General features: G+C 40.4%; 2 protein-coding genes across 16 annotated transcripts in view; both read right to left on the reverse strand.

Moving 5' to 3' along the window:
* Positions 1 to 56: 56 nt before the first annotated feature.
* Positions 57 to 14,682, reverse strand: MRPS10 (mitochondrial ribosomal protein S10). 2 transcript variants are annotated; one of them, XM_010977344.3, is made up of 7 exons: positions 14,608 to 14,682; positions 5,512 to 5,576; positions 5,353 to 5,425; positions 3,152 to 3,288; positions 2,090 to 2,198; positions 1,052 to 1,141; positions 57 to 378 (listed from the first exon to the last, which is right to left on the reverse strand). In XM_010977344.3, the coding sequence occupies exons 1-7, from the start codon at positions 14,653 to 14,655 to the stop codon at positions 295 to 297; spliced, it is 606 nt and encodes a 201-aa protein (XP_010975646.1). In that variant the 5' UTR covers positions 14,656 to 14,682; the 3' UTR covers positions 57 to 294. The 2 variants fall into 2 exon arrangements, with proteins under 2 accessions (XP_010975646.1, XP_010975647.1); XM_010977345.3 differs by having other exon boundaries at positions 5,353 to 5,422; positions 14,608 to 14,659.
* Positions 14,683 to 19,088: 4,406 nt separating this feature from the next.
* The window catches only part of TRERF1 (transcriptional regulating factor 1), a 195,041-nt gene continuing 189,159 nt past the window's right edge, over positions 19,089 to 24,970 (reverse strand). For all 14 annotated transcript variants that reach the window (XM_031434688.2, XM_031434686.2, XM_064476495.1 and 11 more), the window contains one exon: positions 19,089 to 22,819. In XM_031434688.2, the coding sequence (XP_031290548.2) occupies positions 22,495 to 22,819 (325 nt within the window). In that variant the 3' untranslated portion in view covers positions 19,089 to 22,494. The remainder of the gene's footprint in view (positions 22,820 to 24,970) is intronic.

The raw sequence follows: 24,970 nt of genomic DNA on the forward strand, positions 1-24,970 counted from the left end.
TGGTAAAATGCCCTTCCCAGGTGCCAAGGCCATACTGACTTGCTGTGTACGTGCTGGTCTTTTTTTTTTTTTTTGAAACCTTGAAGAAATGTAACTCTGACTTGTTTAATCTTTATTCTGACAAGACTTCTCCAGAGCAGCTTCTCAGAGAAATCTGGGAAGTGGGCTAGTCCTCAGTTTGCCTCAAAACTCTCTTCTAGTCTTACTGTTTGTTGATCATTTTTGTCAACACCACCTTCATGTGCCTGTCTGGTCCACCCTCATTTCACATCCCAGCACAAGTGGTCTGAGACTTTATGGCTTGCTTTCTTCTTTTTCCTCTGGTACTGTTTCCCAGATTGGCTTCTTGATGTGTTCTGGTAACTGTTCTAATTTTGTCTGAAGAGATAAAAAACATAATATGACCAATCAGGAAAAAGTGTGCACACAGTAGAGGATAAAGATGACTCTGACCCCCTGCCCAAATGATTAACTTCCTCTTTCTCCCTTTAAAAATTTTTATGATCAAGCAGAATCTTGGGGGTTTTTTGGACACAAGGCCAGGTTCCCAGCCTCCTGAATAAAGCAACCTTTCCAACCAAAAAAAAAAAAAAAAAAGTATATATATATATATATATATATATATATATATAATGTGGACTTAACTGCTCTTCAGCCACAAATTGGATTTATTAATTCTGTTCCCTCAAGTCCTTCTGATTTTTTTCTTTTACCCTCTCATCTTATTACAGGGCTTTGAAACAGAGAAGGAAACTTGATGGTATATAAAACACTCTCACATATATAATCTATTTGATCCTCTGATTTCCAGGGACCACCAATTTATGAGGAACCCGTGGCTAGACAACTGCTAAGAGGGAGGGAGACGTCAGAGGTGGCTCTGGGAGGATGCGGGCTGCAGTGGCAGCTTTCTGTTAAGCGGCCAGCACTGTGGCAGTTCTGTCTCCAGGCCCATCATAGGTCCTCCCCTCCACCTGGTGGGCCAGGACTAGGTGGCATTGTATCAAAACAAGACAGATCTCTCTCCAACAGGTAGAAATTCAAGTCATACCTTTGTAACCTCCATGGCAACTCCCTCAGGTAAGTTTCGCTGAATATATTCCAAGTAGACATCTGCCGTACTTCCAGTGAGATGTTCTAACTAAAATTTCAAACATGAAATTGGTGCATATTATGCTGTTAAAGCAGAAACTTTTTCTTGGTAAAATCAGTAGTCTTTTCTATGAAAATAAAAGTGTAGTTCCTCTGGTTGAATCAGATGAGGGGAGCATGCCCTGAAGCCTCCTTCCTTCCAAATCCCTTAAAGCCAGGGCTCTGTGGAACCCAGCTGGCAAGCAAGGTATCAAAACAGTACACTTATTCAACCACTCAAAGCAGAAGGTAACAAAAGACTAAATTATAAGATAGAGTATAAGATTTTGTGTGTTCCATGGTGAGATAAATATTATTTTGGAGTTTTCTTTTCATTTAAGAATAGGACTGTATCTTAATCATTTGTACCCTCAATGCCTAGTACACTGCTTCTTATATAAATCCTCACACTAACCTTATGAGACAGGTGCCATTATTTCCATTCTATGATGAAAGAACTGAGGCACAGAACCCAGAGCTAGTAACGCCAGTGCTTGGACCTGGCTGGCTGACCCCAGAGCCCATGCTTTCCTTAACCACAAGACTGTGCTGACCTGAGTGGCTGCACAAATGAATCATAATTGAAGGAAAAAACCTTAATGCTGCTCATCATGGACATGGGGCTCCAGTTAGCATATAAAAATTATTAGAGCTATGTGAAAACTTAGCTAGAATTTCTGAAATATAAGCAGAATTATTCCAATGCCAGCTTATGGTATAACAATTAGCATAATCCGCATTACTGAGTTAAAGTATGAACTACTCTGAAGGATGGCTTTGTTTGAGTTTCATTTTCCTATCACGCCACTTCCATAAACAGAAAAAGACATTTACCGTCTCTATCAGGCATTGACTGAAAGGAAGGCCACCGAGTCAGTGTTAAAGGAAAGTTATGTGCTAGTGTGACATTTGGGGCATTAAAAAAAAAAAAAAGCCAGAATGTCTGAAATGAACTCACCTCTAAACATCTGTAAAGGGTTCTCATTTCATACTGAACTCTGTGCTTCTTGAAAATATGCACTGATTTGAGAAGAGTAAATCGCTCTATTTTCCTTGGAGGTTCATGTCTGGAAAATTAATGGGCAAAGCAACATACTTAAGCTAAGCGATGTTAAAACCTGAGTCACTGATATCAAAGCATGATTCCACAATTTTGTAGGTCAGGCTCATACTCAATTATAGGCATTAACTACTGTTTACAGACTTCTATGTGTCAAGACTGTCATCTCTAACAACTGCTGTCATGAAGTTCAGGCCAAAATAAACCTGCAGACAGTAACAGGAGCAGACCCCAAAACAAGCCTTGGCATACAAGTGCGCACACACACGCCTCCGCTTTCAGACCCATGAGGTTCCCGCACTGACCAAATATATAAACTGTGTGGAGCTGCATCGAGTGTTGGACACAGTTATAACGTCTGCTCTGTATTACAGGTACATCGATAATCACAACTGTGATGTCTTATGGGAAATGTGTGAGTTCCTTCAGTTTTGTTAGAAGGCAAGACTGGCAAAGCCCCAAATGGGCCTTGTTCAACATCAGAACAAGCAGTTGACAAGATGAAAGAGGTAGTTACAGTGACTTCAAGGCCACATGAAGCTCACCTTGCTCATGCATCAAAGTACTGGGTGAATGGTGTTTAAGGCAGTTTTGAAAAAACAGATACAACAGCAAAGATCAACTCCATACAGGCCTACACGGAAGGCTCGTTTACCTAACCCACCTCCCCACCCTAGGGAGATCTGAGACACGAGGGCTTCTTGGGTCTCCTTGTGTCTATGCAATTTCTAGAGAGGATTCCTTCATTTTCCCTTGTCCACCCATTCTAAGCTAGTATATTTAGAAATCCTGGTAGAAAGGAAGGGATGTCCTGCTTAGGAGAATAAAAAAATCTAAACTCTCCCCATCAGGAGTTTCTATCCCATTTTAAGAGCTCAGACCTAACTGGGACTGGCATCAGTTTCCGGACCGACTGTGTTATAGCAGCAAACAGGTCAAATTAAGAAAGATCATACTTACACTTTAATAGAGATACCAAGTTCTTTAGCAGCAAGCACGGCAAAATATTCATAACTGTCCAACACAGCCTTATCATGGCCTTTTACTAAAACTGACAGGCGCTTATATAATGTGTCTGGTTCATCAGAAATTGTTATCTGCAATTTTAAAATCAAAAAGTTTCAGTCATGATACATCTAATTTATAACTGGAAAACTGAACATATTACCCTCAATTGAACCACTTGAGTTTACTAGTAAGTGAGAAAAATGCTGAGTTAACACCTTAATTATATAATAACTTTATTATATTATATATCTAGATAGTACCACATTCAGACTCCACAATGACTTTTAAGAACTGGCTAAAATACAGTTTGAATCAAAAGGATTTTCAAGCAATCTACAAAATCAATGGAACCCTCTAGCTTAAGTTACTGAACTCCAAATACACAATAGGAAAGGATTTTGGGGTCTGCTAATAAAGTAGCCTGGTCAGAAGACCTGGATTGAGAATTAAACTCTGCTACTTCAAGATGAACGACAATGGGCAGTCATACAGTCTCACTGCACTTCAGTTTTCTCATATATAAAACGACACCACCTATGGTACAGCTCACAGCATTTCCACAGGGAACAAATAAAGCACAGATTTAAGTACTTGTAAGTTATAAACAGTGTTAAAGGAGAGCTGTTGCTATTCATGTACTTTTATTAAGTTTCGTTCATGTTTATTGTGCTTGCCCTAATAGAAAAATTACTCATTTCTAATTAAAATGTTATGACACTGACTGTACATATAACTTCTACCTCTTCCACTCTAATACTTAAAGATCTTAGAAATAATGGGTTTGACACTTGACTTTCCTCCAAGAGGTGAATTACCTTCGCTTCATTCATCCATCAAACTAGTAATTTATATTACTAATCCAATGATTCAGGGTTAAATTACTTTGCCCCTGAAAGGAGATGTACTTACTAACCAGGAAGCTAGACAGTCACTCTCAATTATCCTAAATGGGGCTGTTGGAAGAACAGAATATACTGATGTCCTGTTTCTTAAGTTGGGAAACAAGGGAGGGGAATATGGCCCTAAGATGTGTTCTGACTGGTCCCTATAGGGTTTTATTTAATTTTTTAGTTTTTTTTTGGGGGGGGGGTTAGGTTTATTTATTCTTAGAGGATGTACTGGACATTGAACCCAGAACCTTGTGCATGCTAAGCATGTGCTCTACCACTGATCTATATCCTCCCCCACTACAGGGTATTAAAGATACTCTGAATCTGTTACAAATATTAAAAATCAAGATTTTGCATAAAAAATTGAATTTCATTTAGTTTGGAAATTTAGAGTCTGACATCACTAGGTCTGATTTTCCACACAGCAACAGTAGCTACAGCTGTCTTCCTTACAAAGGACACAGCCTGCCACTGTGCCCACCCTCTCTTTCCTTACACGCCTGGCCCATGCATGCATCTGAGCTGGAGAATGCAGTTTATACGAACCATCATGGGAATATGTCCAGTATCAAGTGAAAACACTGAACCAGTAGTCCATTAGGTATAACACAAATCTATTTTGGTGTGTGTGTGTATAGATGATTATATACAGACAAATGTCTAGAAGAATTTGTACCAAACTGTTACAGGAGATAACTTTTGAGGGTGGAACTGGAAACACTTGAACTTGCAGGGATTTTTAAAAACTACAAATAACACAAAAACTGGGTGGATAGAATCACAGCTTTCACTTAAAGGAAACAAGGTTACCCAGCTGCTCCTGGATTTTCTCTACTTGCGGTAATGCCCTTTCTCACTGTAAACAATAAAGCACTGTCTAGGCCCAGACTCAATATCTTCAAATAAAAATAAAGACTGGAAAACGACAAGAAAAATAAGTTTTTATAACATAACACCAAGTATTCAGCATCACTATGACAACTCTTCACACTATACTGAGCTAAAAGCATACAACTGCTCATTCCCAGTTACTTGGTGGTAAATAACTTATGTGATTAGCACTCACCCTGATAGCCTGAAAGAGACCGCAAGCTCTCAGGGACATTAGAAAATATTTTCATCAGGCACATTGTGCACTTGCCAGTATTCCAGGACAAATTTTTTAAATTCATAAAGTGTTTGGGAAATAGCCCCAAATGAAATAATAAGGAAAATATATTGCTACTGTAGCTTCGTATGCCAAGAAATAAAAAGAGTACATACCGTAGGTTTGGTCAAATCCTTGGGAACATCAACGTGTAAGTTTGAAAACTGTACCCACTTCATATTGGTGCTGCTATGTGTGGAAACAAAGAGAAACCTAAGTAAACAGCACAAGAGCCCATTTTCTTATTCAATGAGCATATCCAATTACATACTTACAGGAGAAAGCCACCATTTTGGGCTGTACTGTTCCTACAACTGCTTACAGAAAAATTCCTCGAACCCTTAAAAAAGGGGGGGGGGGATAGATGTTAGAACTAAAGTCAATACCAAAATCAGTCATAGTTTCCATTAAAAACCAAAAGATGCAGGAAACTTCAAATAACAGGCTATTTCACTATTTCAGATGAAGATATTGGGGTAACTAAAATGCCAAATTAGATTTCATTTAAAAAAAGAGGACAATGGTAGAGTTGATAATCAAAAAGGACTCTAAAATATTAGAAACTATATTTTTTAACGCTCAGGAGTAAGAACTTTTTTTAAAAAAGCAATTGTCACATTAAAATAGCTATGTATTAATTATGTGGACATCAAGGGAAAAAATGTGATTTCATTTTCTGATTTTTTTATTGATAAATGTACTTCAATATAATACTTAGTTTACCTAAGTATTTTTGAGCATTAAAAAGGTATCTTTATAATTTATTGAATTGGAATAAGCACTCTAAAGTACTCGCCTTTTGACACTTTCATACATCTTTCAAGCATGTATATTTCTTGGCTGGGATAACTAGCTTATAAAGAAACTGAAATACACATTGGAATTTACACCCATCTTACACTACTTCTGTGCCCCATACTGCAACAATCCAGTGTTTCCAAATCCTTTATCGTCAGCTCCCCCTGGTGGAACAAAACTTCAAGTTGCAGGAAACCTATGGTACTGTAACACATAATTTATCACCTGTTTTTCTCTTAAGCTTTCCCAATATTTAAAAGTGTAACCTGAGAAAGTGGAAGCACAACAGGATCCTAAAAGATACTATGAAGATAAGAGTAACAGTTTAGTACAAATAAAACTAAATCAAAACAACTGAGGGTCATCTAAGTATGTTAAAAATCAAACAGCCTATTCTTAGCTTATTGTCTTCCCAGCTTTACCCAAGATGAAGGCAAATGAAAACTTTCATAGTCTCCTTTGGATCAAGGTGGAAAAACAAAAAAAGGAAATCAAGAATATAGGGTAGTAAAAGGTATGTGCCATTCTCCACACATAATCACAGAGAAAACTCCCTTTCCACATTTATACCAGTGACCCCTCAATCCAGTTGTGCAGAAGGACCACAGGTCTAAGGAATATGACACCTCCCACTCATCTTCTCCCAGTATAACCCCTGCTTTTAAAAGTTGGAGCCTGAAGTGCTGTTACATCCACAAATGAACCTTAATAAGTACTTAAGTTTTGTTCTATCCCTCTCTCTCTCAGAAGTGAAGCTGAGGTCTGGGTAAGTGCATCTTAAAATAGTTCAAAATTTCAACCTCCAACACCACTTGACTTTTCTTAAGAACAGTGGTTCTCAATGGTCACCAAGATGGTGGAGTAGAAGGAGATGGAGCTCACCTCCTCTCATGAACACACCAAAATCACAAACTGCAAAACCACCATTATTAAAAAAGACTGGAGCTTAGCAGAGAAGATCTTTCATAACTAAAGACAAAGAAGTCACAAGACAGGTAGGAGGGACAGACTCAATATAATCAAATTCCATGTTCCCCAGGGGGTGACCCAAAAACTGGAGAATGATTACATTGCAGAGGCCCTCCCACAGGAGTGAGAGTTCTGAGCCCCACACCAGGCTCCCCAGCCCAGAGGTCCGGCACTGGGAAAAGGAGCCCCCAGAGTATTTGTCTTTGAAGGCCAGTGGGGCTTAACTGAAGGAGCTCCATGGGACTGGGGGAAACAGAGACTTCACTCTAAAAGGGCACACACAAAAATCTCATGCTCACCAGGACCAAGGGCAAAAGCAGTACTTTCACAGACGCCTGGGCCAGAAAAGTTGGTGAAGTACTCATCTGCATAAACTCTCCTTCCAGGAGGCTGATATCTTGCTTGGGTCATTAGCACCAAGACCTGGCCTCACCCAAAAGCCTGTAGGATCTGGTGCTGGGATGCCTCAGGCCAAACAACTAAGTGGGTAGGGACACACCCTCACCCACCAGCAGACTGGCTTCCTAAAGACTTCCTGAGCCCACAGTGGCCTCTAGGCATGTGCCTAGACACAGGCCTGCCCACCAGAAGGCCAAGATCCAGCTCCACCCACCAGTGGGCAGACACAGGCTCCTCTCATCAGGAAACCTGCTCAAGCGTCTAGGCCAGCCTTACCCACCAGGGGGCAGACACCAGAAGCAAGAAAATGGCAACCCCACAGCCTGTGGACAAGTCCATAAACAGGCCAGATTCTATCCTGGGACCAGCTGGCCCCTGGCCCTTGTGTGAGAGAGGAGTGCACTGATGGGATACACAGGATGTCTCCTACAGAGGGCCACTTCTCGAAGGTCAAGAAATGTTAACTAGCCTATTATATACATAAAAATACAAATAGAAATTTAGACAAAATGAGGCAGCAGAGGAATAAAATCCCAGGAAAGAACTAAGTAATGTGGAGATTGGCAATCTACCCAAGAAAGAGTTCAGAATAAAAAATCACAAAGATGATCAAAGAACTTGAGAAGAGAACGGATGCACAGAGTGAGAAGTTACAATTTTTTAACAAAGAGTTAGGAAATACAAAGAACAACCAGAGTTGAAGAATACAAACATTGAAATGAAAAATACACTAGAAGGAACCAACAGTAGACTAACTGAGGCAGGAGAATGTATCACTGAACCGGAAGACAGAGTAGTGGAAATCACTATCACAGAACAGGAAAAGGAAAAAAAAAAAAAAAGAGAGAGAGAGAGAGAGAAGGAATGAGGACATTGAGACCGCTGGGACAACATCAAACATACTAATATTTGCATTATAGGGGTCCCAGAAGAGGAGAAAGAGAAAGGGCCTGAGGAAACATTTAAAGAGACAGTCACCCAAGTCCAGGAAACAGATTAACCCTAAGAGGAAAACACCTAGACATATTGTAATTAAAATGACAAAAGTTAAAGAGAGAATATTAAAAGCAACAAGGGAAAAGCAACTGGTAACATACAAGGGAACTTCCATAAGACTATTAGCTGATTTTTCAGCAGAAACTCTACAGGCCAGGAGTGGCACAATATATTTAAAGCAATGAAAGAGGAAAACCTACAACCAAGAATACTCTACCCAGCAAGGCTCTAGTTCAGATTTGATGGAGAAATTAAAAGCTTTACAGATAAGCAAAAGGTAAAAGAATTCAGCACCACCAAGCCAGCTTTACAACAAATGCTAAAGGAACTTCTCTAGGCAGAAAAGTAAAGGCCACAACTAGAAACAAGAAAGTTACAATATGGAAAAGCTCACCGGTAAAGGCAAACGTACAGTAAAGGCAAGAAATCATCCACACCCAAACTAGGAGGAAGGTTAAAAGCCAAAAGTAGTAAAAACATCTGTATCCACAATAAGCAGTTGAACACAAAACAATTAAATGTAAAATATGCTATCAAAACAGTAATGTGTGGAGAGGAGAGAACATATGCAGGGTATTTAAAATACATTTGAAGGTAAGAAATCAGCAACTCAAAGCAATCATATATATATAAAGACTGCTAAACCAAAACCGCATAGTAATCACAAGCCAAAAATCTAAAAGAGATACACGCACAAAAAAGAAAAAGGAATCCAAACATAACACTAAAGATAGTCACCAAATCCCAAGAAAACAAAAGAAAAGGAAAAATAAGACCTACAAAAATAAGTTCAAAACAATTAACAAAATGGCAATAAGAACATACATATCAGTAATTACCTTAAATGTAAATGGACTAAATGCTCCAACCAAAAGACAGACTGGCTGAAGAGACACAAAAACAAGATCCTTATATTTGCTACCTACAAGAGACTCACTTCAGATCTAGAGACACATACAAACTGAAAGTGAGGAGATGGAAAAAGATATTTTCATGCAAAGGAAATCAAAAGAAAGCCGGAGTAGCAATACTTACATCAGACAAAACAGACTTTAAAATAAAGGCTGTTACAGGAGACAAAGAAAGACACTACATAATGATAAAGGGATCAATCCAAGAAGAACATGTAGCAATTGTAAATATACATGCACCCAACATAGGAACACCTCAGTATACAAGGCAACTGTTAACAGACATAGAGGGAGAATTGACAGTAATACAATAATAGTGGGAGGCTGTAACACCCCATTTACATCAATGGATAGATCATCAAGACAGAAAATCAATAAGGAAACACAGGCCTTAAATGACACATTAGACCAGGGGAACTTAATTGATACTTATAGAGCATTCCATCCCAAAGCAGTGAATATATTCTTTTCAAGTGCACATGGAACATTCTGCAGGACACATCACATGCTCAGCCACAAAGCAAGTCTTGGTAAATTTAAGAAAAGTGAAATCATATCAAGTTATCTTTTCCAACCACAACACTATAAATCAGAAATCAATTAAAAGAAAAAATAAACTGCAAAAGACACAAACACATGGAAGCTAAACAATGTGCTACTAAACAACCAATAGGTCACTGAAGAAATCAAACAATACCTAGAGACAAGTGGAAACAAAAACACGATGATCCAAAACCTCTGGGATGCAACAAAAGCAGTTCTAAGAGGGAAGTTTATAGTGATACAAGCCTATCTCAGGAAAGAATAAAAATCTCAAATAAACAACCTAACCTTACACCTAAAGCAACAGAGAACGAAGAACAAACAAAACTCAGTCAGTAGAAGGAAAGAAATCAAAGCTCAGAGCAGAAATAGAGATAAAAAGACAAGAGAAAAGATCAATGAAACTAAAAGCTAGTTCTTTGAAAAGATTAACAAAATTGATAAACCTTTAGCCAGACTCATCAAGAAAAAAGGGGACAGGGCCCGAGTCAATAAAATCAGAAATGAGAAACAGACTCTTAGACATAGAACACGAACTTGTGGTTGCCAAGGAGGCGGGTGGGAAGGGATAGACTGGGATTTCAAAATTTGTAGATACTGAAAGGCATATGTAGAAAAGATAAACAAGATTATACTGTATAGCACAGGGATATATATACAAGATCTTGTGGCAGCTCACAGAGAAAAAAATGTGACAATGAATATATGTATGTTCATATATAACTGAAAAATTGTGCTCTACGCTGGAATTTGACACAACATTGTAAAATGACTAGAACTCAATAAAAAATGTTTTAAAAAATAAAACAAAATCAGAAATGAAAAAGGAGAAGTTACAACTAATACCACAGAAATACAAACGATCATAAGAGGGTACTATGAGCAACTATAAAATGGACAACCCAGAAGAGATGGACAAATTCTTCAAAAGATACAATCTCAAGATACAAGACTGAACCAGGAAGAAACAGAACATATGGACAGACCAAATACTAGTACTGAAATTGAATCAGTAATATAAAAATTCCCCCAAACCAAAAGTCTAAGACCAGATGGCCTCACAGCTGAATTCTACTAAATATTTAGAGAAGAGTTAATGCCTATCCTTCTGAAATTATTCCAAAAAACTGCACAGGAACGAACATTTCCAAACTCATTCTATGAGACCACCATCACCTTGATATCAAAATCAGACAAAGATACTACAAAATAAGGAAATTACAGGCCAATATCACTGATGAACACAGATGCAAAAATCCTCCACAAAATACTGGCAAACCAACTCCAACAATACATTAAAAGGATCAATCACACACCATGATCAAGTGAAATTTAGCCCAGGGATGCAAGGATTTTTCAATATCCACAAATCAATCAATGGGACACACCACATTAACAAACTGAAGAATAAAAACCATATCACCATCTGAATAGATGCAGAAAAAGCTTTTGATAAAATTCAAGATCCATTTATGATAAAAACTTCCAAAAGGAGGCACAGAGGGAATATACCTCAAAATAATAAAGGCTATATATGACAAACCCACAGCTAACATCATAATGGTGAAAAGCTGAAAGCATTTCCTCTAAGATCAGAAACAAGACAAGGATGCCCACTCTCGTCACTTTTAGAAGTCCTAGCCACAGCAATCAGAGAAGAAATAAAAGAAATCCAAATTGGAAAGAAAGAAGTAAAACTGTCACTGTGCAGATAACATGATCCTATACATAGAAAATCCTAAATATGCCACCAGAAAACTACTAGAGCTCATCAATGGATTTGGTAAAGTTGTAGGATACAAAAGTAATATACAGAAATCTGTTGCATTTCTATACACTAACAATGAAATATTAGGAAAAAAATCAAGGAAACAATCCCACTTACCACCACATTAAAAAAGAATAAAATACCTAGGAATAAACCTACCTAAGGAGGCAAAAGGTCTGTACTCCAAAAACTATTAAGACTCTGATGAAAGAAACAGAAGATGACACAAGCAGATGGATTGGAAGAACCAATATTGTTAAAATGGCCACAATAACCAAGGCAACCTACAGATTCAATGCAATCCCTATCAAATTACCAATGGCATTTTTCACAGAACTGGAACAAAAAATTTTACAGTTTGTATGGAAACACAGAAGATGCCTAATAACCAAAACAATCTCAAGAAAGAACAGAGCTGGTGGAAGCAGGCTCCCTGATTTCAGACTCTGATTTCAAACTACAGTAATCAAAACAGTATGTTACGGGCACAAAAACAGACAAACAGATCAGTGGAACAGGATAGAAAGCCCAGAAATAAACCCACACACTTATGGTCAATTAATCTTCAACAAAGGAGGCCAGAATATACAATGGAGAAAAGACAGTCTCTTCAGTAAGTCATTCTGGGAAAACTGGACAGCTACACATAAAAGAATGAAATGGTAACATTCTCTAACACCATATACAAAAGTAAACTCAGAATGGATGAAAGATCTAAATATAAGATCAGATACTTGAAAACTCCTAGAGGAAAACAGAGAAGACTGACATAAATTGCAGCAGTTTTTTTTTTTTTTTTGATCCATCTCCTAGAGTAATGGAAATAAATGCAAAAATAAACAAACGGGATCTAACTAATCTTAATAGCTTTTGCACAGCATAGGAAACCATAAACAAAATGAAAAGACATCTTACAGAAAGTGGGAAAATATTTGCAAATGATGTGACCAACAAGGGATTAATTTCCAAAATACACAAACAGCTCATACAGCTTAATACCACCACCACCACCACCACCACCACTACAACACAACCCAATAAAAACATGGGCAGAGGAGGTCATTTCTCCAAAGACATACAGATGACCAACAGGCACATGAAAAGATGTTCAATATTGCTAATTATTAGAGATATGCAAATCAAAATTGCAATGAGGTTATCTGACACTAGTCAGAACGGCCATTGTTAAAAAGTCTACAAATAATAAATACTGAAGAGGGTGTGGAGAAAAGGGAACCATCCTACATTGTTGGTGGGAATAGAAATTGGCACAGCCCCTTTGGAGAACAGTATGGAGGTTTCTTAAAAAACCAAAAACAGAACTACCATAAAATCCAGCAATCCCACTCCTAGGCCTATATCCAGAGGAAACTCTAATTCGAAAAGATACATGCACCCCAGTGTGCACAGCAGCACTATTTACGATAGGCAAGACATGGAAGCAACCTAAATGTCCACCAACAGATGAATGGACAAAGATATATACAATAGAATATTACTCAGCCACGAAAAAGAATGAAATAATGCCATTTGCAGCAACATGGATAGACCTAGAGATTATCATACTAAATTAAGCAATTCAGACAAAGAAAAGACAGATATGATATCACTTACATGCTGAATCTAAAAATATGTATACAAATGGACTTATTTACAAACCAAAATAGACTCACAGACATATAAAACAAACTGTGGTTACCAAAGGGGAAAAGAGGGGGGAGGGATAAATCGAGTTTCAGATTAACATACACACACTACTATACATAAAACAGATAAACAAAAACGACCTATTGTATAGCATAGGGAAGTACATTCGATATCTTGCAATAACCTATAGTGAAAAAGAATCTGAAAAAATATAGATATGTATATATATAACTGAATCACTTGCTGTACACTTGAAACTAGCACAACATTGTAAATCAACTGTACTTCAATAAAGTTTAACAATTAAAAAACCAATTATTATTTTCATAAATCAATTAAAAAAAAAAAAAAAACAGTGGTTCTCAAGGTGTAGTCTAAAGACCTCTGAGGGGCTCCTGAGACTCTTTCTCAGAAGGGCCCCGGGAGAGAAACTTATTTTCATAGTAATAAGATGTTATTTGCAATTTTCCGACTCTATTCTCTCACCAATGTACAGTGAAGTCTTCCAGAGGCTGTGCTATAGCGACAGATTGCAGAAGCAGCTATAGGACCAAGCTGTCTTCTATTAAGCCAAAGATTAAAAAAATACACAAAAAGCATAAAACATTCCACTCTTCTCACTAAATTTGTTTTGGAAAATCTAGTTGTTTACCATGAAAATGTTAATTATGTTAACATGTAATTAATTGATTAGTGTTATTTTTAAACGAATAATTATTTTTAAGATTCTCAGTTGTATTTTCTAATAAAGTAATTACCGATAGATAAACCCCACAAAAACAAAGCTCTTTGGAGTCCTCAACCATTTTTAGAGCGTAAAACGATGCTGAGGCTAAATAACTTGAGAACAGTTGCTTAAGTTTTTGCTTTCCCCACCAAAGAACCCCGCAAAGGATATCTAACCCACTTCGACTTCAGAGACCCAAAATCTCAAAACACCTAGATATCAGAAAGGCATCTCAATCTGGTTCTGTGGGAAGTGTTTAAGATCCCGTGCTACCTAATCTTCGCCAGGTGAAGCTTCCTGACTTCTCTGCGCCTGTTTATTTCGCAAACGTGAAAAGCGGGGTTTGGAACATTTGTTGCTCAATACCCTTTCCAGCTCTGACATTCTACGACTCTTGTTCCTGTCTTTGCCCTGACTCACTAATTTATGTTTTATCCCATGAGAGAATCCGAGGTTAAACCGGTCCTTTTCTTGCTACCTTCCTGCAAACAACGGGCCCAGGTGCGAAATAAATATCAGGAAAGGTTCCAGATACGCAGGACGACAGGTGGCAGCCAGACGTAGTGGCAACTGTCCCTGCCAGCCCGCCTGGTCCCCCCAGAGCGCACGATACCTTCCAGAGACGCCAGCCCAGGGCACACAAAGATGCTCGCGCCGCCATCTTGCCGGTCTAACTTCCCAGGATCGCTTCCGGGGTCACGGAGGCGCCCTCCAACCATAGAGTTCCTCAGAGGGAGAGAGTGTATCCTTATGTTGGGCGGAGGAACAACCATAGAGACGTGATTCCACGCTTTCTGAGGGTGGGACTGTGAACACAGGCTGCTTCCTTCCTGTCGTAACCTCGCCCACACCCGGTGTCCTTATAGCTTCAACCTGCACCTAGATAGTTACCGAGTTCCATCAGCGTTTTCTTCTCCACATTATGCTTGTCCTATGCGGTTCCTATTTTGTTGGAGGCATACATAACAAACACATGCTTGGAAAAAAATATATTGACAACGCTTATCTCTGAGTAGTGGATAAATGGTTGATTTTCCTATTTTAACGGTGCAAACGGCTTGTGTGCCCAAGGTTCGCAGAAAGACAGACAGGAGTCTGCAGGAAAGTGAGGGTTTATTGCAAAGCGCCAAGCAAGAGAGTGGGAGATAAGCCTCAGATCCACTCCAACTTGGTTTTTGAGTTAGGGGTTTTTGTTGTTTTGTTTTTAAGGGGTAGAATAAGAGGCTATTATTAATCATTGTCTCGTGACATTTCTCTTTTTTTATGACGGGGAGGTAATTACGTTTATTTATTTACATTTGGAGGATGTACTGGGGATTGAACCCAGGACTTAATGCGTGCTAAGCATGTACCCTACCACTTGAGCTACATACCCTCCCCGCTATCCCGTGACATTTCTTACAGTTTCAGGAGTCAAGATTCCCTGGCCAGGTGGTCCATAGCTTGGGGGTCTGTTAGCTCGTTTTTTCCTAGAGGAAAAACCTGAGTTTGTACATTAATGATGGTATCAGTAATAGCAATAGCCTTGGCAGGCTGCCCAGTGTCCTTTTCAGAACCAAGCTCCAGCTTCCATCTGTGCATTCAAAGATGGCTTGTCTCTCTTAGTTGCCGCTTCTGAAGCATCAGCTTCTCTTCCACAACGGCTCAGTTGCCGCTTCTGAAGCATCAGCTTCTCTTCCACAACGGCTTTTGCCTCCTTAAGTAGCCTTAGCTGGATGAGGGTTCTGCAGCCGCCAATGATGGTGACATTACAGCTTGCAAACCACTTTTACCTATATTACCTAATTTGATCCTCCCAAGAAAACGTACATTTTATCCTAATTTAATATGTGAGGAAACTGAGGCTCAGAGATAAAACGACTTACTCAAAGTCAAAAGGCGAGTTAGATATAGTGTTGCGGAAAAATGTGTTTCAGCACTCAAAGAGTTGGAGAACTCAAGTTTATTATGCCAACGGGCCCACATAAGTTAACACTTCAAACTCTGGACCCCCATCTGTAAGTTTACACAGGCCTTTTATAGGCTGCCAGTTTTACACTTTGCAACATCATATGCAAATAAAGTACAACAGAAGTTGACCAACCAGGAACAAGCTTTGTAGAAATAGACAAATCAGGAGTGAGCTCCATGCAAATAAAGTACTACAAATGGACCAATCAGAAGTTAGGGAAGTGGACCAATCAGAAGTGAGAGTAATAACCAATCAGGAGTGAAGGAAAGTGAGCTCAGGGAACCAATAGAATTCTAGGTGTAAGTTAGTCGCTTTAGAGGCAAAAAGTGAGATAGAGCCTCTGGACCAGGGAACCGGAAGGTGCTAAGAGGAGAGCAGCGGCCCTGCCTAGGGGTCCTGCCAGTCTTTTTATGGGGCTTCCCGCCTCAGTAGCTGAACCAATAACCATCTCCAATACCCTAGTTCAGTGCCTCTTCCACCCCTGCAGGGGGCTGATGCGGACTCTGGAATATCTAGTTCTACTTAAGTCTTCTTGGATGCGAAGAATCGAGATTCCCCACCTCCCCACCCTCCTGCAAGAAAAGGAGTTTGTTTTTTAAGACACGTGTGGCCTGAACTGCTCTTGCAAATGGGAAAGTGGGCTCAAAACAGCGTTAGGGACTGGATGCCCTTTCCATTCCTAAGGCCAAACGCGGTCTCTTTATTGATGGGCTTTCTCTGCTTGCAGATACTTTCTGCTCCTTCAGAATTCTGCCTTGCACATGGCCACTGCTCAGTCTTTGGCTCACCAGGCTTCTCCTTTCATACTCTTAAATGTGGAAATTGGATTTGGTCCCCTTGTTTTTCAGGGCTAAATCATGTCACGTGTCACCAAATGGACTATGGGCTCAATAGCTTGGGCTCAGGTGTCAGCCCTGGTCTAATTAGCTGGGGGCAAGGTGAGAGTCATTGGGGGGGGGGGAGCAAGCATGGGTTTTGCCAACAGGGGGGCTATGGACAGGGCCCTTTGCTATGCTGTGTGGGCAAGGGAGGTTCTGAAGCTTGGCCCGTCCATTATGGGTCTCCTCCCAATGACCTAAACTTTCAAACCTCTGACCTAGTGTAAATGAGCAGGAGATTGACAGATTCTAGACAGCTGATGCAAGTCCACCTTGCTTTATACCCAGAAAAAAATGCAAGTGTGTGCATCAGATATTTCTAAGCTAAATCATATTTTGATTGCACCACTGTTCAGGGAAAAGGCCCTTTTCCCTTGATTGTGATGTTTTCTTGGTTATACACTTATCTCCAAACTCATCAAGTTGTATACAATAAATATGTATAGCTTTTTATGTGTCAATCATATCTTAATAAAATGTTTGGAAAAAGGAAAGAAATGGGAAGGCTGCCAAAATAAAATTATATAAGCAGAGGAAGTAAAGACCTCAGACGGCCCCAAGCGAGATCTGTGTTATATACAAGGATACGTGTGTTGGAAAGCAAAGCACACATGTGTGGCTGCTTGGCCTTTAAGACTCATACAGGAACATCTAACACTTCCCTTGGAGGGGTTGGCAGGGAGAGCACTTTTCAAAAGATTATCCCTCATATAAAGAAATAATTATCCCTTTGCTCTTTGATACAGGGTTATCTGAGATCCAAAGATCACTGTGGTTCACTTAGGAATGTATTATTCAATTTCTTGACATGCCTTCCTATGTTTTGCTTATGTCAACATTGAAGGTCAGCCTCATCCCACAGCTGAGAAAGGCAGACTTGGGAGTCCATGGAATTCACAATTGACTTTAGCTAAACTCAAAAGAGGTTTTATTTATACACACACAGAAAAGCATACCTGGAAGATTAGAGAGATAATTAATTTAACAAAAAGTTGCTGAGCACCTATTATAAATTGCTGTGAATATGTGGGTGATGGTGAGGTGGTTCAGAATATTAATAAAGCATGACTTCTGCTCCTCCCAGTGGTGGAACCAGATCAGTTCCCAGGGCCCTGTATGTTTTCTCTAAGTATTAATTCCTTGACAGGAAGGAATGATGTCATAGCCATCTTTATACACTGAACTCCCCCATGTATAATACAGTGTGGAGAAGTGCCCGTGCTGGGCTGCACCCAAGAAAGAAAGAGCCCAGAGTCAGTGACAGAGACATCAGTGGCTTAAAGGCTGGGGGAAGCTTACTGTCTGAAGCAAGGTCCTGGAGCGGCTCCTGATGGTGAGCAGTGGGCATGACCTGGTGGCCGTCTTTGCTCCCGTGGGTGGGGGTTGGGGTGGAGACTGCTACTTATAGGGAGAATTGACGTCAGGTTGGCTCATTTGTTACCAAGGAAACCAGCAGAGGGGCACACTCCTCACCCCTTTGATAAGAATGATCACCAGCTGGGGCCTGGGGCAAGCACGTAGGAAGGTCAGTCATGTGAGTAGGTTTAGGTGAAGCAGGCACTGGTGGGGAAAGGATGTACAGAGTACAAGAGAACGGACATCTTGAGTGGCCTGACCATACAGCCTGGTACCTGAGTACTGACTGAAAGAATCTAACAGTTAAGAAAAAGTCTTCACATTGGACACCTGAGTCCCAGAGGCAGAATTTACATTTACAGCATTGGCTAACTGCACACTGTTTGTAGAAAGAATAGCTATTTTATTTGGTACAGGACTAACATTGACTGCAAAAATTAAGAGTAAAAAAACCCCAAAGAAGCTAGATCAAGGTCCTGAATGGGTTTGCCCACTTGGCCAAATTCTATCTGAAATCCAGAATCTCAGATTTCTCCTAAAGTCTGTGGTTGACCATTAAAACAGTAAACACACTTTTTGGACTTCGGAAATCCAGATTAGCAATATAAAGCCGGATGGACTGGATTTTGTTGGGGAGTTCACTGTCAGATGCCTGTGTGTAATACTGAGCTCCCCTAAATTGCAATGTGAGTCCCACGGTTTAGAAACCATCAACCCTTCAAGTGGCTCCGCTGCTTGAGAAGCAGGAATGTTCATCCAGGCCTCTGGGGTGGGGTTGGGTGGGGACCCTTTGATGAGCATTAAATCTGATCAGCACATGTCTAAACCCGGTCTACAGAAACCAACTAATGGTAAATGAGCAATGAGACATCATTTCAGTGGCTAGAAAGAAGGAATGTTTAAGTCAAATGAAACTTACAAAGATAACATTTTATTTTCAGAGCAGCTGATGCAATACTGAGTCAGGTTTTCACAAATAAATATGACAGTGTCTATTTGGTTACATCTCTGATGAATGTCTATCTATAAGAAGTGTAATAACTTTCTGAGAAGGCTAATGACTGGAACCTTTTTAAGTAAAATTCTTTCTTTCTTGAAAAAAAAAGTACTGTCATTAAAATAAAAAAGCTTATCACTCAGGGGGAAAACCAACCTAGAATGCCCCAGTTGTTTTTGTTTTTAAGGAATGCACCTTTTTAGGACAAGTCTATAAAACATCTTTATTTATTTGTTACATATGATGTTTAAATATAACTTTGCTTTCAAGCTTCAAACTTTTTTTAAACCCCTGGTAAAATAAGACTTTTGGTTTACCTTAACAAAAACTGACCTAGGAAGAAACATTTTTAGCAAAATGTGTTATAAAATTCACTAGAAAATACTGTCCTCTTTTTGCCAAAATGTTACATAAAATCCTTATTAAAAATACACACGTTACAAAATAAAAAATTATGAATATGCTATACATAGTGCTTTTGATATGGACCAATGGACCTGCATTCCGGGGAAAACACAGTGAAACACAGTAGATATTATGACGTCAACTTAAAATAGTGCAAACTGGAATAAATTACATCCTAAAATGGGAAGGCATGCAAGTTATTTCCTGTGAATAGAACACAACGAAGCCAGGACAGGAAGCAATCACAACCACTATTTAAAAATGTTTTCGTTTTTATTACATTAATTTTTTTCAAAAATACTTTTCTTTACAATAGAACTCCTAGAAAATATTTACAACCTTCCTCTAATAAAATAGAACAGCAGTTAAATATATTTGAAAATAAGATGGGTTTTTCCATAAAATATATGTTAACTTTTTATATACAACTTTCTCAAAGAGGTCTAAACTCACTAATGAAAAACTATCTCATAGTAAACAATAACCGTGTTGAAGACAGAAACCATTGGGCAGGAAAGTTCTTCGGGGTGGGAGGAACGGAGGGGGGTTACAACACAACACATACATGCAGGCAGAATCATTTCAGAAAAAAAATAAGTGCAATATTTTACTATGAAGTCAATTCTTTAAGTTGTTATTGTGAAGAAATACTAATTCAGAAAAGTGAACTGTCTCGTCGAGGAGGAGTTCTTTGGTTATTTCAAGTCAAAAATGCTTACGCGATACTGCATGGAGAATCAAAATTAAATTGTGCATTTATATTTTTGCCTTGGCAACTCAGTTTATTTTTAATGTTTTAAACTGGAATGGCTGGACAAGTCTTCAGATGGAACGAATACGTTTGCTTTATAAACATTTTTCTGGGTGTTTGCTCCTTTGATGGATAAGCTTTCATAGACCCTATAGCAGAACCATTCCAGAATCACTCAGACACCCACCAGCGGAGGGAAATAGTCACTGGGACAGATGGGATCAGCCGATATTACAGTTGGAATGGTTCTGGAATAGTTCTGCCATAAAGCAGATGCCCTGCCAAGGCAGTTCAGAACTCAAAACACAGGCTAGAATAACTTGTCTGAAACGGCAGCAAATGAAAAACTCTTTTTTTTTTCCTTAAAAAAAAAACCAAGATAAAGGAAATCTTCAAGACTTCTTTTCTGAAAACAGAATGATGGAAATGAAAACAACCTTTGTATTTATCTTCTTGTCCATGGCTTTCCTGAGATTCAGAGGACGCTGCCTGTGTAGGGCCACCGTGGGGCGTGAGTGTGCACTAAACGCTTTTGCAGAGACACCTGAAAGGATGCTTGGGTCCTATCCTCTTGCTTCTGCTAACATCCTCTCTAACATCAAGCTATTCATGTGCCAGCAAAGTGCAGGCAGGATTGCCATGCCTACACGAGCTGGGGCATCAGACTCCCTGGGGTGGGGGAAAGCCCGAAAGCCCCCTGCTCTGGAAGTCATCAGCCAGAAGCGTCAGCTCTGTGTTGGGGCTGCATCCCGGCCTGAAGGTGTGCACCCATTGCCCTAACAGTGGCTATGGAGCAGTCTGATTCAGCTCAAAAGCCTGAGCTAAATGCCATTTTGGAAGGATTATAGATTTATTACCTTCAAGTACAAACAGCAACCCTGCTGGCAGGGACAGGAGGAGGCAGAGTTCTACAGCTTGGAGAATTCTAAAAGTGCTTTGGTAAATGACTGTAATGAATACATTCATTGTTGAATGCAAACATGGTAGCTACAGTGGTATCTGAAACCATTTCTGTTGGCCTTTAATGCTGATTTCCCTTGTACTTGCCATCAGATTTGTTAGAAAACCCTTTTCCTCAAGAGTTAGTATCAAGGTAAACTTCGGTCTGGCTTAAGTGAATGATGGCAAAATCCCAGCGAATGAGGTTTCACAGTACGTCCAAGTGGCACAAAGTAATTTCGGAACTCCACTGACTATTAACAGTGTGGCAAAAAAGAATCGAACTTCTGATCTAGTTTTTGGGCTAAAGGGGACATCCTGGCGTTCCAGGTACTTCCAATTGGTGCCCCTCGACCATCCTCCCTGAAAAGAGCCCTGGCAACTTAATAGTTGGGGTTATTTTCCTCCAGATGGATTTCCAGCTAGCTCAGGTTGAAACACGCCTCTGTCAACCCACGAATTAAGAGTCAACCAGTCCCCAGGGCAGGTGGAGGAGGACGAATCTGGTCTATGAACCAGTTTCTTAGTAAATCACTGCCAGGGAGTCAAAGCATGAAATGCTACAGTACTCAGTTTTTAGAAACAGGCCAAGTGACAGGCAATGCAGGAAGGAAAATTATTTTCACATTGGGTCAACTCTTCAAATGACATGTGTGCTAGAAGAAAGCCATGGAATATGAGGGCTGGCTTTGCTCACTGGGAAGCTGCTTCCTAGCGTGGTCTCCTGGCAAAGACTCCAAGTTCACTGCAAACTGCGGAATGAGGTCAGAACAAAAATGACTCTTGTTGGGGAAGGATGGCTCAAGACACCAGCACGAAGAAGGTAGCCTGCTTTTTACACACACACGCACACACATACACACACATACACTCTCTCTCTCACTGCAAGCTTTGGGATAAAAGGCAACCAGGATGGTTCACATGTGAAAGCAAAAGAACATGAATGTCAGGTTCCTTCCTGGACAGGAATGAGTTCATGGGAATGTAGCCCGGATGAAACACCTCTTAAAATAGAATTGTGTCAATTATTTATTCCCCCCAACCACCCACAAAAACAATTTTTTTTAAATAAAAGGAAAAGAATTTTTTTTCTAAACCTGAAAAAAATGACTGTTTAAAACAGGTAGTTTAAAATGGTTACAAAACGAGCAGGCAGTCCAGGTTTCCTGATGAATGAAGACGGAGGCATGGGTTCTCACTGCTTCCCAGCGACACGCAGGGCTTTAGAGTTCCGTGTCACCCTGAAGCAAAACTGAATCTTGATCATCCAAGAGGAGACCGGTGTCCACAACCTCGGCCTCTTCCATGACGCCTCCTAGCTGCTGCACGACCTCATCATCGAGGATGTCCACGTCCTTGATGGGTTTGATCAGACTCAGCTGGTCCAGGGGCAGCAGCCCCGGCGGCCCCACCGGCCCCGTAGTTCTCTCGATCGTGGCTGCCATTTCAGCCGCAAAAGCCGCCTTCTGAGCCTTCTGTCTCTGCTGTTCCTCCTGCTGCCTGTGTGTTTTCATGTGCGCATTTCGGCTTTTGATCTTGAAGAAGACTCTAAAAATGAAGAAAAAGAAGCATGTATACTTAGAAGATGTGAGTTCTTGGAGATGCGGGCGTCCTATTGGGAATAGCGGGTGTGTAGTCTGTTGTCCAGTTTTGGGTAGCTCTGCCCCCAGCTCCTTAGCCCCTAGGACCACCTCCCCACTGACCTGCGCCCCTCTTCTCTCCTTTCTCCAAGCATTACAAGGAAAGGAGGTGGCGACAGGGACACATGATGTATTGGGCTTTTCTCAAAGCACTCCTGTCCATCTGTGGTCTGGGCACATGCCTTTTCTCCTCCGTATCTTCCCCCTTTCTCTCTCCATCACTAACCAAGCTCTCTCGACCAAACTGAGAATCCCGGAAATGTGCTACCAAGCTCTGTTGGTTCCTATCATAAAACAACCCATCATCTGCTTCTGGCCGCCTGTCCCTGTTCTTTCAGTCCAAATTCTAGATCTGCCTGTACACACTCAGTAAAGCTCCTCTTTCCTCCACCCTCTCCGATTGGACTGTCAATCCCTCCACTTCAGCACAAGTGCTCAAGATCACTAGTAATGGTTTGGTCAAATCCACCCTCCTGTTTTGTCTTCATGTACCTGACTTCTGAGCTGCACTCTTCACTCTTCACCCCAGATCCCTTCCTGTTGGCCATGATACATAATTTCCTACTGTTTGCTTTTGAATGAAATAGTGGTTCTCAGCCGGGGTGATCCTGCCTCCCAGGGAATATCTGGCAACGACGGGAGACATTTTTGACAGCCACACCAGGGTGGTGGTGGTGGCACTTCCGGCATCAGGTGGGTAGATGCCAGGCACGTTGCTAAGCCTCCTGCAGTACAGAGGGCAGGCCCTCTTCCCCAGACAAGGAATCATCAGACCTAGAATGTAAGTGCCGAGGATGAGAAGCCCTGGGACAAGGGGTCTGCCAACGACAGTCAGTGGGCCAAATCCAGCCTGTTGTTGTAAATAAAATGTTCCTGGAACAGAGTCATGTCTGTGTGTTCCCGTATCGTCTATGGCTGCTACAGAGCTGAGTAGTTGTGACAGAGACAGAATGACCTGCAAAGCCTAAAATATTTCAATCTGGACCTTCTTCAGAGAAACTCTGTCCAGATGTGAGACTGCCTGATTTTGGAGAGGGAGGGTGGCATAAATATTCATTCTTGAGCTCATAAAGGGAAAAAAAAACTGATTTCTAAGACCCACGTCTTAGAACAGAGTTGATGAGTTGCCATTGGACATATTTAAAACTGTTTATTGTAATGAATATAATTCCAGCAGCTAAAAGAAGCATTCTGTAAACACTTGCCTAATGTTATTCCTAATCAGGAATACCATAGAAAATACTTCCATTTTCCATAAAATCTTAACTGGTGTTATGGTAGAAAAAGGTCCCAGACAACATAAAAATAAGACAAGAAAAACATTTAATGGATGTCACTGAAAGACAACCAGAGAGCTTGAAATACTTATTTTTGGTTGTTAAAATGTCCTTTGTCTCCACCTGATGGAATAAGCAGTTGTAGCCTATGTGAGGGGACTGAGTGGAAGGTGCCAGTTCCTCTCAGAAGGAGCTGGTGAGACCCTGTGCCCTCAATCGTCCCTCCTAGGGCAAGTAGGTGGGAGTCAGCCTGAGGAGGTTTCATTATTTCAAGTAAATAAGCCTGATGATCAGTCTGGGGACTCGCTTATTCCTTGGTGACATGAAGATGGTATCAAGTCCTGGCAATTGATTAGCGATGTCTGCCCTCAGTGTAGGAATGAGCAGTACTGGTACAAAAGCCATCTCTGCTCCAGAAATTCCTGATTAAGTGTTTTAGAGTCATTCTCAAGTCACTCAGCAGGGATGCACAGAGAGCAACATGAATGCAGGTTTGGGTGTGAAGGGAAGAAGTGGGAATCAGAGTCCCATCCACCATTTCTAGAAAAGAGTAAAGTTTTGTTACTAGAGATTTGCTCTCTGATGATGTTCATCCTTATTAAACTTTAAGACATCAGAATGACCACATTCTTAGTCAGAGACAAGGTCTACCCACCATGAGGCACCACGTAGACCCAAGAATGGTATGAGGAAAAATCTGGAGAGTCTAGGTTCTTTTTCTATCTGGAGAACCTTAGACCTTCTTGGCTCAGCCCCTACAGAGCCATCATTCATCACACACT

The sequence above is a fragment of the Camelus dromedarius genome, chromosome 19, assembly GCF_036321535.1.
Source record: "Camelus dromedarius isolate mCamDro1 chromosome 19, mCamDro1.pat, whole genome shotgun sequence".
NCBI lineage: Eukaryota > Metazoa > Chordata > Mammalia > Artiodactyla > Camelidae > Camelus > Camelus dromedarius.